The sequence below is a fragment of the Phoca vitulina genome, unplaced genomic scaffold (assembly GCF_004348235.1).
Source record: "Phoca vitulina isolate PV1807 unplaced genomic scaffold, GSC_HSeal_1.0 scaffold47, whole genome shotgun sequence".
Classification (NCBI taxonomy): domain Eukaryota; kingdom Metazoa; phylum Chordata; class Mammalia; order Carnivora; family Phocidae; genus Phoca; species Phoca vitulina.
The window spans coordinates 9,351,310-9,364,624 of NW_022589750.1; the positions used below are offsets into that span (position 1 = coordinate 9,351,310).

Consider the following 13,315-nt stretch of genomic DNA (forward strand, 5'->3'; position numbering starts at 1 on the left):
TCACCATCTGACGGGTGAGAGGTGGAGCAGGGTCCGGGTGCTTGTGGGACTGCAGTCTGCCTTGAGCATCTTTCCTGACAAGTCAGTGAGAGTCCCTCAGGGTCCTCTCCAGGGCCCTGGGCAGAGGCGGGGTGGGGGGTGTGGGGGGCAGTGCTGCGGGCCCCTCGCTCCACCCTGCGATGCTCAACCACCCCAGACTTGCATCACGCCCCTCTCCTTCCTTCTTCCTTTTCCATGGGTGGCAGGAAGAGCGGCAGAATTGATTCCACAAACCGCCTTTGAGCCTCGGGTGTGGGTGAGGGTTCTGTTGCGCGTCAAGCTAGGAAGAGAATTTATCCTGATACCGAGGGGCCCTATGGGGCCCAAAGGCAGCCAAGCTTGGAAGGAGAGGCCACAAGGACAGACGAAACGCAGGGCAGGCATCTCTCCATCCCTCCTCTCGGCTCCCCCGGACCTCCCTCTCCGTTCTCGGGGCTCTGAGTCTACTCGGCGGCGGCGTCCAGCCCTGGGAGCGGACGGGGGTGTGTCCCGTCGCCAGGAAAGGGCTGGTTGGCTGCGCTCTGCCCGTGCCCGCTTCTGGACCAATCAGCTGCAGCTTGGCATGGGGTCTGGTTGCACAAAGGGGCTGCTGGGCCTCACCACTTTGAGCCGCAGAGAGGGGCCTGCCGACCGCCGAGGGCTCGACGCGGGGCGCACGGACCGGGTGACTTGCGGGGCCGGTGGTCACACCCCTCGGCCAAGGTTGCACAAGGGGCGCGTGGTTGCCGTTTCTGGAAAACCACGCAGAAACGACACTTGCGCCTCCTCCCTCCCCTTCCAGCCCCTGCCTTCCCCACCCTCTCCTTCTCCAGCTCTGAGCCAGTCCTGCTTTGTCCTCTTCTCCGTGGGAGGGAGACCTGGAGGGGGCTTCGAAAACTCCACGGAGTTGGGGGGTGGGGAAATTAGATGGGCTTGCAAATGATAGAAACACCTCGAACCCACCTAGGCCAAAGATTTATCACCGGGAGGGCAGCGCAGGGCGGGATGGCAGGTTGGGAAGGATGCCAGCCTCGGAGCCGGGCTTTTGCGTCCTGATTCCATCTCACAAGCTGTGGGGCTTGCCAGTGTAGTCAGCTTCTTTGTGCCTCCGTTCCCTCATTTGTAAAGTGGGGGTAATGGTAGCGCCCGTTTCATAGGATCGTTGCGAGTTACAGGATTGTGAAGAGCTCGTGCAGGAAGCGCAGGGGCGACGCCTAACAGAGCAGAGGCGCAGTAAACGGGAGCTGTTGTTCACTAGCCCAGACAAACAGAAGGGAGCTCTCACTTCTGTGAGGACACGAGCTCACGTTGCGTCTCAAATCGCCTGTGAGGTGACCGTATCTGTTGTCCTTGTTGGTGAGGAAACAGGCTTGCTCAGTCTCCCGGGTGGGGAACGGCCGTGCGCGGTCAACCCGTTGCGGCGCCCTGCACACAGCTGCCCCCTTGTGGCAGTGCCGGCGCACTGCGGCGGCTGCTTTGCCGCCTTTTCCTCTCTTTGTTTCTCTCTTCACGGCCCAGGCCCAGGGGATGACACCCCCCCGGCCCCCCGCCCCCCGGAAGTGGCTGAACGAGCAGCCGAAGCTGAGTTGGAGCAGGTGCCGTGGGAGAGTGGCGATGTTCTGGCCCCGGGGTGGTCCCAAGGAGTGAAGCTGGGCCGACCACCCAGTCCCACCTCTCCCTCCCTCGGTCCTTGTCTCTGAAGCTTTTGAACTGGTGTTTCTCCAACTTGGCGCCACAGGAATCAGCCGTAGAGCTTTTAAAAAAAAAAAATCCCTGCGTGCAAGATGCCCACCCATGCTGGGGGTGGCCCAGGCAGGGTTTTTAAAAGCTCCTTGGTGATTCCAGGGTGCAACGGCCCCAAGTGAAGAAGCTCTCAATGCGCCATCTCTGCTGTCACCTCCCATCCTCCCTTTGGCCTCCAGAGTTGGCCTTCACCCGGGGCCCCTCCCCCCCATGACCGCCCCTCCCTGAGCTTCTTCTGGCCAAGGCCTCCTCACTGGAGTCCCGCCAGCCCTTCTTCTCCTTGGTGCCCTTGGCTACACTGTGCCTTGTCCATCCCTTCAGGTCCGGTGTGTCCTCCCCTTTCCCTGTCAGCTCATTCCACGGCCAGGGGGTAAATCAGAGGCTGGTGAATGTGTCTTGAGCCCCAGCCTCATAAATCCAATTGCATCTCCCAGGAGGGATCCCTAGGCCCCTCAAACTCCACGTGGTTCCAAATGAGCCGCGCATTCCCCTGTCCTGCCTTTTCATCCCCTTCTCTCCCGGAGCCCCTTGCCTTCTACCCAGGTCCCAAGCCCAAAGCCTGGATCCTTCCTTATCCCTGCCCTGCCCACACCCTCTCCATCCCGCGCACTGTCAGTCCAGTGTGCAAGCCCCCGTCACTTTCGGGGCTTTCCGCAGGCCTGGCAGGGGTGCCCAAACCACACAAAGCAGATGGGACTGGCCCTGAACCACTCTCTGTCAGAGGGACAGTCCCAAAATGCAAACGTGATCCTGCTCTTCTTCCTCCATTGAGCCCTCGTCTGCTTTTCCTGCTTCCCATCTCACACACCCGTACGAGGAGGCTCAGCAAGAAACTAAGCTCTAGAATCAGAACACGGCAACCCAGGGAATGCGAGTGTAATCGCCTGAAGCGACAGGTGACATTTATCAGACAGGCAGGCTGGGGCAAGAGGAAGTGAGGTCCTGGGAGAACCAGAGACCAGAGGTGCTGTCTACACCGATTCTATTCCGTCTTGAGCCTCTGTCTCCTGGATCCCTGCTCAGATGCTGCACCTCTTCGGATCCTCAACACCCCCTTTTCCTACCTCTTCTCCCTCTCGTCTCCCGTCCTCAGGGTCTTCTTCTCTTGCCTTTCCAACAGCTCCAGCCCTGCTCTCTATGCCTCAGTTTCCTCCTCTGTAAAATGGGGCTAATGAAAGCAGTTCAGCTCTGGGGTGTTGTGGGGATTCCATGAAGTCCTAGCGTAAGGTCCGTGTGCAGCAATCCAGGTGACAGATGACAGTGGCTTGGACCAAGGTGGTAGCCGTGGAGGTGGCGAGAAGTGACCAGACCCCAGATTGTCCCCTGCTCCTGTAACACCCCCAACACCCAAACCTTTGCACACATTTCCTCCTCACTCGGGGATGCCTCTTGTTTCTTCTCTCCATGCAAAAATCACGAACCCATCCGCCCTGAAAACCCCAACTCACATGTGAGCCTTGGGGGGAGGAGTCATCCCCTTTACGCTGCCAGAGTTTTGCATGTCTTTGTTGCTCTTCTAGTTATTGAGGTAGTGAGCATTCCTGCAGAGCTTGCTGTGAGCTGAGCGACAGTCACAGCCCTCTGCAAATAGTGACTCATTGCATTCTCACAAAATGCCCCGTGAGTTGGGTTCTGTTATCCCTTCACGGAGGAGGATTGAAGGTCAAGTGACTTGCCCAAGGTCACAGAGGAGGTAGCAAAGCAAGGGTTCATATCCACAGGGTTTGTCTCCGAGTCCATGCTCTTAAGTACTTAATATGCTGAGTCTCCATTAGCAGAGTGATGATGGTAACAACCATCAAGCTGACCTTTATTGAGTGCTCACTGTGTGCCAGGCACTGGACGTGAGCTTGTGGTTGAACTTCACACGCTCTTGGCACCCCCCTCCCCCAGGGCTTGGTGACTGTCTATTGAGCTGACTTCCCTTGGGACAGAGATGGAGTCTCTAGCATCTCTCTGCTGCACGCATTAACCCAATGTAAGTTTGTCAGGGCCTCCATAACAAAATACCACTTAAGCAACAGAAATTTATTTTCTCATAGCTGTGACGGCTGGAAGTCCAAGATCAAGGTGTTGGCAGGGTTGGTTGCTTCTGAGTCCTCTCCTTGGCTTCTCCAGGGTCCTCACGTGGTCTTTCCTCTATGCGTGTCTGTGACCTAATCTCTTTTCATGAGGACACCAGTCATTTTGGATTAGGGCCCACCCCAAATGACCTCATTCTAACTGAATTGCTCTCTAGAGGCCCTATTTCCACATATTGTCACAGTCCGAGATACCTGGGTTGAGGACTTAAATTTAAGAACTTGGGTGGGACACAATTCAGGACATAATGCCCAGGGTTTCAAACGCAAAAGCTGACGGGCCTGCAGCGCCTGGCTCGGTCGGTAGAGCATGCGACTCTTGTCCTCGGGGTCATGAGCTCAAGCCCCACATCGGGTGTAGAGCTTATTTAAAAAAAAAAATGTTGGGGCGCCTGGGTGGCTCAGTTGGTTAAACGGCTGCCTTCAGCTCAGGTCATGATCTCAGGGTCCTGGGATCGAGCCCCATATCGGGCTCCCAACTCAGTGGGGAGTCTGCTTCTCCCTCTCCCTCTGCTGCTCTCTCGCTCACACGCTCTTTCTCTCAAATAAATGAATAAAATATTTTAAAAAATAAATTAAAAAAAATGCTGATGGCCCAGACAGATTACAGTAGATGAATGAACTGTGCTGGAAAAGACCCGGACTCCTCACTTGTTTATTTTCCCACTTGTGACATCATAAAAATATTTCCCTTTCTTCTTCTTGCCTAGAACAATTGCCTGGCACCTAGTAGGTGCTCAGTAAACCTTTGTTGAGCAAACGAGTGAGCAGAACGGCCCTGGCCACTGGGGAGAGGCAGGGACCATGATGAATATTGGCTCAGGGATCAGCCAGCACTCAGCTCTGGTCAACTGTCAGATTGTGAATGTAGAGTTTTAGATCAATCTCAATTTCGCCACGATAGCAACTAATTCGCAGAAACCAGAGAGAGCCATTGTGCAGATCAATTTGCAAGCAACTGCTTTCTGCTAAGGGGGCCCAGCGGGACCCAGCAGAGCGAACGTCCCCCAGCTCAGCCCGGGGGTGCCATGCTCATCCCATGGAGACAGGAAGCCGGAGGGGAGCGCCTGGTCTCCCCGGCCCGTTCCAGCGACTCAGGGGCCTCCTGCCTGTGGTTGTCTCTGCAGGAGGGCGATGCGCTGGGCGCCATGGAGAAGCTGTGCCGGCAGCTGACCTACCACCTGAGCCCCCACTCCCAGTGGAGGCGGCACCGGGGGCTGGTGAAGAGGAAGCCGCAGGCCTGGTGAGTCTCAGTCACCTGAGCCAGATCTTCCCTGCCCCCGCCCGGCCTCCTTCTAGAAGGGCAGCCCAGAGCGAATCCATGCCAGGCTGGGCTACACGGCACTCCCTCCCAGGGGTGAACGGAGGAGCTAGAGCCAGGGGGGTTGCCTTGGAAGGTGCCCGAAGGAGGTGAGATTGAAGGAGAGTTCAGGGTTGGGTGGAGAGAGGAGCCAGGAGGGCATTCCAGGTGGGCATGAGCCATGAGGGGAGCTGCCGGTGGGGCCCTCCCTGGTCTGTGGGTTGGGAACCGGGGAGTCTGGGCCCATTCAGAAGGGGTGGGTGGGGAGGAAGACATGAGGCCTTCTAATTCCTGGTGTGCCAAATGTGGGCACTCCCACTGGATCCCCTACTTCTCCTGGATATCTCCTAGGTTGACCCAGACCCCAGCCATGCCCCTGGGCCACGCAGCAGTGAGAAGCCTCAAGGGTTTTTATGGCCCCCTGAAGAAGATTGGGGGTTTGGGGGCACATGGGACACAGAACCTGTGGGCGGAGACAGCTAGCACCATTGGAAGCAAGTAAAGGGGAGCCTAGGACGTTAGGCTTTCTGGAGGGAGCACCCCTGCTTTTCTTGTACATGACCATGGGGCAGAATGGCTTGTGTCCTTCCCCTAGACTGGGTAGGGACAGGACTGCCCTCCCTCACTGACAAGAGCTCTGGTTCCTCTTTCCCTTCTGGACTCTTCCACCCCGAAGCCAGGAGAGGAGCTGGATCCTGGAATGCGTCCCCAGGTGAAGGAAGAGAGTGAGTCAAGGATGGGGCTCCAACTGGGCTGAAGTCAGGAGCTGTACATGGGGACAGAGCAGAGCAGGAGGACCCGTGGGACCTGGAATGCCATGAGGAGTCTGTGACCTAGGGTTGAAAAGCTAGAAACATGAGCTCTGCTGGAATCCAGGAGCCTCCTCTTCTGTCTCCCCAGCACTCCTGCAGGCTTCGTCCATTCTTCATTTCAAAAGCCTCACTCCCCTCGGGAGGCTTCCCATCACACTAGTCAGTGCCTAGGACAGTGCCTGACGGGAGCTTAAAAACCCCTGCTGAAGGAGTGAATGAGGTGGGGGATATTACTGTCGCCATTTGACTGGCCACGATCACCCAGCTGCTAAGGGGCAGGGCTGGATTCAAACCCCAGGCTCAGGTTGTTAACCACACGCTACCTATCTCCCAGGTGTAATGGGTCTGCTTTATTAGTGACACTGACCACAGCCAGTCCTTCGGTCACCCTGAACAAATGCCCCGCAATGTTTCAAGCACTTAGAGGTCACGCTCTGAGAGGCAAGAGGAGGAAGCTGTAAGCAGACTTCCAGCTTCAGATCTCGAGGATAGAGACTTAACGTTGTTTTGCCAAGAGGAAGTCCAAGGCGTGATCCTTGGGCTGCTAATGTTAACCTGTGTTCTTGAACCAGGCTGTGAGCCCCCTCTACCTTCCTCTCTCCCACCGTTAGGACCCCAGGGCTTGTCTGGGGTACCTGGAAATGGGCAGCTCTGGCCGCAGAGCATGGACCAGGAAGAAGAGCAAGGAGTACCAGATGGCAGGGAGTGGAAGGGGGTGCAGAGCCCTGAGCCTCCAGGAGTCAGCAGCTACCCGCACCCCCCCAGGCTCAGAGCCCCTGCACCCTCCCCTAAGGGCTCTCCCTAAGGATTGCCCATCTGGTGGGCAAGACTGTCTTGGAACACAGGCCTCAAGAGACTTTGTGCTGCTCTTGGGGAAGCAGGAAGCTCAGTCTAGATGATTCATAATGTCATCAGCAAATATTCATTCATCACTCTCGTGTACACAAGGCACTGTTCTAAATGCTCTGCATCCATTACCTTATTTCTCGTTAACAATTCCGTGGTACTCAATTAGCTCCCTTGTTCAGGTAAGTGAGGCACAGAGAAGTTAGGGAACTGATTAGAGTAGGAAGCGAGTAGGAAGAAGAGTTAAGATGCAAACCCAGGCACTACGGCCCTAGAACGTACCCTTAGTCACTGCAGAAACCTCTGGGTCTTTCCCCCGTGGCCCCTCAAGCTCTGGGCAGCTGGGCCCAGCCAGGCTGAGATGCGAGGTGGTCCGGGGACCAGAGATCTTTGGTTTCTCCCATCCCTGGAGCCGCAGAGCAGAGGTCAGTGCTGGCCACTGCTGCGTCCAGAAGGCCGGCCCCACTTGCTTGAACCTGGCTTGTCGCTTCTCCCCCGCAGCCTCAAGGCTCTCCTGGCTGGGAGCCCTCCGGACAACACCGTGGACCTGTCAGGCATCCCGCTGACCTCCCGGGACCTGGAGCGGGTGACCAGCTACCTGCAGCGCTGCGGGGAGCAGGTGGATAGCGTGGAGCTGGGCTTCACGGGCCTCACAGATGACATGGTCCTGCAGCTGCTGCCCGTGCTCAGCACACTGCCCCGCCTCACCACGCTAGCACTCAACGGCAACCGGCTGACGCGGGCCCTGCTGCGTGACCTCACCGACACCCTCAAGGACCCTAGCAAGTTCCCCAACGTCACGTGGATCGACCTGGGCAACAACGTGGACATCTTTTCATTGCCCCAGCCCTTCCTGCTCAGCCTGCGCAAGCGCTCCCCAAAGCAGGGCCACCTACCCACCATCCTGGAGCTGGGCGAGGGCCCGGGCAGTGGGGAGGAGGCCCACGATGGCACAGTGGGCCAGGAGGACCCTGGGGGAGGCCCTCTGGATCCTGCCAAAGACCATGAGGGCCGGGAGACTGTAGGTGCAGTTCAGACATGACACACAAGTGGGGGTCCTCACCAGGGAGTCCCGGTGGGGTAGGATGACTGAGGCAGGCGAGGGGGCCCCCACTGGGGGCCTCAGGCGATCACCCTAAATTGGCCTGGGCAGCCCCTCACTGGAGCCAGACAGTAGCATCTGGGAAGGGGGCTGTGTCATTCTTCTCTTTGGTCCTCTCCACGTCCCCCTCTTGTCAATCTCATCTGCCTTTTGGGTCCTGAGAAATCCTACGTGGCTTGAGGGGCAGTAGCCCTCAGCCTCCCCAGATTGTGGGTTGTCTGTTTAGAGATGAAAGCTTGAGCTCATGTGGGTAAGAACTTATCCCAGGAATGGAGTGTAGTTTCGGCCCTACACCTAACCCAGTATTTCCTGATAGAACCCTTTTTTTCTACCTAACACCCGGCTGAAGGAGGTTGGGGTAGAGGCACTGACCAGCTCCCCAGACTCCCAGAGCCTAGTCCCCATCTTAGAAGGTGGTCTACCTCCTCCCTGTGAAGCCCTGGGGGGTCCGAGGAACCACTTCCCAGTCGCAGCCTCCACTTAAGCCCCCACTTCCACCGGGGATTCCAGGCCCTGCCCCGGGGACCAGGCACCCTCTACCCTTCAGTAGTGTCCTAGGATGCCTACATACACTGCATGCGCCCAGAAACCCCCCACCATCCCCCCGACCCAGCCTAAGACTACCAGACCTTTGGTAGGGCTGCAGTGTTCCAAGTCAGAGTACTTCCCTTCAAAAGGATTTTAAAGACCTTTTTCTGTTTCTGGTGGAGTCCCCAAAGAAGTCATCAAGGGTAACTGGGCTCACTCCAAAAAACCTATTATGGAAGGCTCCTAAAAAACCCGAGACCATGAAAATGAGGTTAGACTTACAACTTGGCAGATCTAGTACCACTCAGCAAAACAGCTAGGAGACGGGGATAAACTAGAGGTTCCCAAGGAGTGTGAACAATGGTTTTCACCCTCTCTTCCCCCTACTCAAGACCTACCAGCTGAAAATCCCTTCTAGGCACAATAAGCCCTAGAACCAAGAAAAAGGCTTCAGGTCCAGGGAGACTGGAGACCAACCTTTCTTTTACCTAAGAAAATTTAGATGCCCACAGTGGTGACCAGACCACTCAGGCAAACGGTAGACAGCTGGGAAGCATGGCCTGTCCAGCCTCTAGCCCACTGACCAGTAGGTGAGAGCCCAACTCAGGAAGGCACCAAGACGGGCTGGGTGAAGAGCCACACTATGGGGACCCTGCCTGCCACTGTCCAGGTGCTTGGCTGAGCGTAGTACGGAGCTTCCGGAGGTAGGCTATGCACAGAGACACAGCCCAAAGGCAGACTGGAATCAAAGGTGTGGATGCCTTAAATGCTTTGGAACTTTTACCCTCGAGTCTAAAGTTGTTAGAGGGGAACAGCTTAGACTGACCATGGAGAAGCTGACAAGTGCTAATACCTGGACTGCTTATTTGACAGCAGTGACCAAATCTTTTTCTTCAAATACACATTTTTAAAAACCAGTACTGAAGACCATCCTTTATTGGTTTGTGGTAATTGCACAGAAATATCAGTTTCAGGAAGAAATATATTTGCAGCTTAAAGAACTCAGACCCTCACCCAACAGAACAAATTTATACAAAATTTACAGGTATAGAAGCTCTCTTTGGGCAGGGGAGCTAAAAATACAGTATTTATAATACATTACTAGAAAGCTCATGAATTCAATGACACCAACAGTGCCTATCTCAGCGTAATACCCTAGCAAGTTTGCCAAACACATTTGTTGGCTCTGTTGGTTAAGAGAATGGCCTCCGAATCTCAGCACAAGTTAAGCATGGTTTCCACACCAACTGTTGAAGCCTAGGTTTTCGGTCCAAACTGATGGTATGGTGACCACTGGTCCTTGAAACTTCAAGTTCTTCCCCTGCTGCAGCGTGGCTGACCATTCTCTGGGAAAATGGCCTGCAAAGAAACCAAGTATCAGTCTCACTTTCTACTCCACCCAACAGCTATTCACGGCACAAAAAGGTTATCTTCAGAAAACCATACGTTCACCACTACACAATCTGCCGGTAATTCCAGCTATTTTGGGTGATTTCATCATTTGATATCCTTTTCCTGAAAATCAATTTTAACGATACTAGCCGCTTATTCATTCCACCATGGGGGGGAGGGGTCCTTGTCGATGGAAGCTTACCTCTTGAGGCTAAAGGGCTGCCGCCTCCAGCTTTAAAACTCCACACCGCAGACCACCATTCTTGAGCACCTCAGCACACAAAACCTGGGGGAACGCATTGAGGCACCCCTGGATAGGCAGCAGAGGAGGCAGAAAAGATAGCAGTTTTGATCATGATAGCCTCAAATACAAATTCCAGTTCATCTCAGGAGCCCTCAAGAACCTACTGGAGGTGTTTTTTTGTAAATGAAGCCATGTTAAGTCCACACGTCCTAACTGGCTTCTCTGGGTGTTGCAACCTCATTTCATCCCATCATTTTAAACATGACACACCTAAAGCCGTCATCTTCAGGGATGAGGCAAGCTACACCTCAGGATTTTACAGCAGTGAGGTAACAAGAACTCCTGGGTTTCCTCTGCCCTCCGCTCCGCTGCCACCACGAACCATAATCAGTGTCTCTGGGATACTGTCGATAAAGGTCAAGGGCTACGCGGATGCAAGTTATTAGGTTAACCAGATCGAAGTGCCCCTACCCGACCTACCCGGAACTTTTCATCACCTCTGTACAACTTTACAACAGCGATGCGATCTGCCCCACCGATCAGGCTTACCTCAAGGCAGGCCAGTGCTCACCCCCCGAACGCTCTGCCGCTGATCTCATCACACACTGCCGACCCCACACTCATCTGCAACCTGGGTGAACAGACGAGAAAAGGTCACTGTTCAAACCAACCTACTCCAGGGCAGCAGCAGCTGGGGAGGCCGTGTTGACTGCGGTCAGCCAGGAACAGTTATCGTCAGTTATCGCTTCTGACGGCACTTCCTATAAGTGATTTCATCAGAGCAGTCAACACCTCCCCGCTCCCCAGTACTGCTCCAGACACCTGGAACAGGACCTGGGATTAAGTCGCAACTGCTCGGGAACCAACCAGGACGCTGCATTTTAACTGGGAGTTTATCTCCGGCTATAGCTGCGGCTGAAATAGTTCCAGGTTAGGAGCAGCCGCCTCCAATTTCCACTTGAGGCTCCATGCTATATACGCAGTTTTATGCATTGCCCAATGCATAAAACTGTAAAGTGGCAGCCGACTCCAGTGCATTTACTAACAAAGACTGAAAAACAAAGTTAGGTGTTACAAACCCTGCCCAGGCTGGGTCCTACCTCAGGGAGGGAGGCCGCTCCCGGCTTGAAGGCGCTGCAAGGGATCCGCCACCTGGAACATGGAGGGTGACACGCGTTAAGGGCAGGCTGCGGCAGCGACTTTCAACCAGACCGTTGAGGCTTCGGCGACTGCGGTCAGACACGCGTCAAAGTCGTCAGTTATCGCTTCTGACGGCACTTCCTAATCCCAGTATCATCAGCGCAGTCGGGCACGCCCCCCTCGCGGTCCCGTTCCCAACCCCCCCCGGGCCGCACTCACCCGGTCCTCCGGGGTTGGCGCACCCCCCACGCCGGGTCCGGGGAGCGGGGGCCCGGCCTTCGGGGACCTCAGGCTCCTGAGACGACAGCGGCGGCCCTGCCGGACAGACACGCGCGCGGGCCTTGAGCCTCGGCCCCCGGCGGCCCTGCGCGACTCCCCCCCACGGCGGCGCCCGCCCCGAAGCCCGGACACGCGCTTTAGGGAGCCGCCGTGCGCCCCCCACGGAAGCTTCCCGAAAACTTCTTCCCAAGAATTAAGAAGCCTTTAGCTCCTTCGCCCTTGCCGCCAGCTACTAGGCCCAACTACACACACCACTTACCTCCATTATCACGATAATAGAAAGGTCGCTTCAGCTGCGGCCGGGCCCTTTAAGGAGTCGGAACATTCCATTCCTCACAGAAGGGAGGTTGATACTGACAAAGACTCACGGGAACTTCCAGCCCATTTGACGACGCAGACTCCGCCGCATCACCCCGGGACACCCCCCCTCCGTTGGAGCCGGTGGTCTCTTCCATGGCCCCGGGAATTCTGGGTCCCGCGGCGCCCGGAGTGTTTCAGGGCGCATGCGCAGGGGCTGGAGGGAAGTTGCGACCGAGGTCTCTCTTTAGCTGCATGTTTTGGAGCAGGTTACTCAGCCTTTGTGAGCTTCCGATTGCTCGTGTGGTAAATGAAGCTACCGGCCCCGCAGAGGTTGTTCTGAGGATCACGTGAGATACGACACTTGAAACCCTGCAGAGCCTTGGCAGGCAGCAAGCATTCATAAAATAGTAGCTGCTTCTAATTCTTCTTGCTGCCCGTCCGCTCTCTCCCCACGGCTATTTCCGAATATCCATCGAGCCTTTCAGAACCTCTGCGCGCCGACAGCTCTCATCACCCCCTTGAGGATGACCCCTAAGGAGCGAGCAGATGTCTTAGCTGGTACCACTTCCATCCTCTCCACCCCTTTTCTCCTGATGCCTTAGGACTCCTGCATCCGTTCCCCAACCCACCGGCGATGGCAACCTCTCCCTGTCCGCAAATGCTTTCCTTTCAGCCTTTGCACGAGCTCAGGTCGCTGCCACTTAAAAACTATTCAGTGCATACGCATTTTATAAACACGCGTTCCACCAAGGGAGAGCAATTCATTTGGACTGGAGAAAACTGCAAAAGCTACCGCGAGACAACTTTCTGGTCTTAGAATTTGAAGGATTTAAATGGTGGGGCGGGGGCTTCCAGCAAGAGCCAAGTCAGGGGGTCAGATTACACAGGTTCATCAGTCTGCCTGAAGAATTTGGTAAAAGTGCTAAGGAGAGCATGGGGGGCAGCAGGGGTGTCCGGGATGAGGTATCTGGAAATTCGGGGTTAAAACCGTGGAGGACTGGGGATGCCATCTGGGGCGTCCTGCGGGCACTGGGGGAGCCTCTTAAGCCTTCAGGGTGCAGGGGTAACATGTTTCTCTTCCACCTTAGGAAGGCCCCTCTGGCTGCCCTGCAGAACAGCTCGGAAGGGTAGGAACCGGGCAGGCAGCCCAGAAGGGAAAGAAACCAATAATCCAGAGCCTGAAGGAAGCCAGGGAGCTCAAAGGCTTTGAGAGAGATCTTGGAGGTGGCTTTAAGGGGTGTCCGGAAGCTGTGGGAGAGGGAGGAGCGGTGGCTGCGTTGCCTGTGTCCACCACCACACATCTGTCATGACAGCGGGCACAGCAGCCAGGAAAAGGACCACCCCGAGGCTGGGGTCTCCCCGTCCAGCAGGGAAGGGTCTCCCGTGCCTGAGTGAGGCTGAGAGTAGCCCAGCCCCAGACAGAGAAATGCTCACCAAGAGACACGCAGATATCAACCAGCCCAAGAGCCCATGAACTTTGCTTAAACAATGTTTCCAGGAGAGTTAGTGATGAGAAAATATTTATTTACA

General features: G+C 55.7%; 1 protein-coding gene, 1 long non-coding RNA gene and 3 other non-coding genes across 6 annotated transcripts in view; 1 reads left to right on the forward strand and 4 right to left on the reverse strand.

The window, feature by feature from the left end:
* LRRC75A (leucine rich repeat containing 75A) overlaps positions 1-7,859 on the forward strand; it is a 42,119-nt gene extending 34,260 nt beyond the window's left edge. Inside the window, exons 3-4 of the mRNA XM_032432001.1 lie at positions 4,970-5,085; positions 7,302-7,859. Of these exons, the coding sequence (XP_032287892.1) occupies positions 4,970-5,085; positions 7,302-7,842 (657 nt within the window). The 3' untranslated portion in view covers positions 7,843-7,859. The remainder of the gene's footprint in view (positions 1-4,969; positions 5,086-7,301) is intronic.
* Positions 7,858-12,325, reverse strand: LOC116649306. 2 transcript variants are annotated; one of them, XR_004302656.1, is made up of 6 exons: positions 11,745-12,325; positions 11,426-11,521; positions 11,167-11,295; positions 10,616-10,697; positions 10,025-10,132; positions 7,858-9,789 (listed from the first exon to the last, which is right to left on the reverse strand). It is a non-coding gene; the product is annotated as an uncharacterized LOC116649306 (long non-coding RNA). The 2 variants fall into 2 exon arrangements; XR_004302657.1 differs by having other exon boundaries at positions 7,860-9,789; positions 11,167-11,218.
* LOC116649411 lies at positions 9,861-9,933 on the reverse strand. Its single transcript, XR_004302674.1, has one exon. It is a non-coding gene; the product is annotated as a small nucleolar RNA SNORD65 (small nucleolar RNA).
* On the reverse strand, positions 10,780-10,850 carry LOC116649404. The gene has a single exon (XR_004302668.1). It is a non-coding gene; the product is annotated as a small nucleolar RNA SNORD49 (small nucleolar RNA).
* On the reverse strand, positions 11,300-11,370 carry LOC116649405. Its single transcript, XR_004302669.1, has one exon. It is a non-coding gene; the product is annotated as a small nucleolar RNA SNORD49 (small nucleolar RNA).
* Positions 12,326-13,315: the final 990 nt, after the last annotated feature.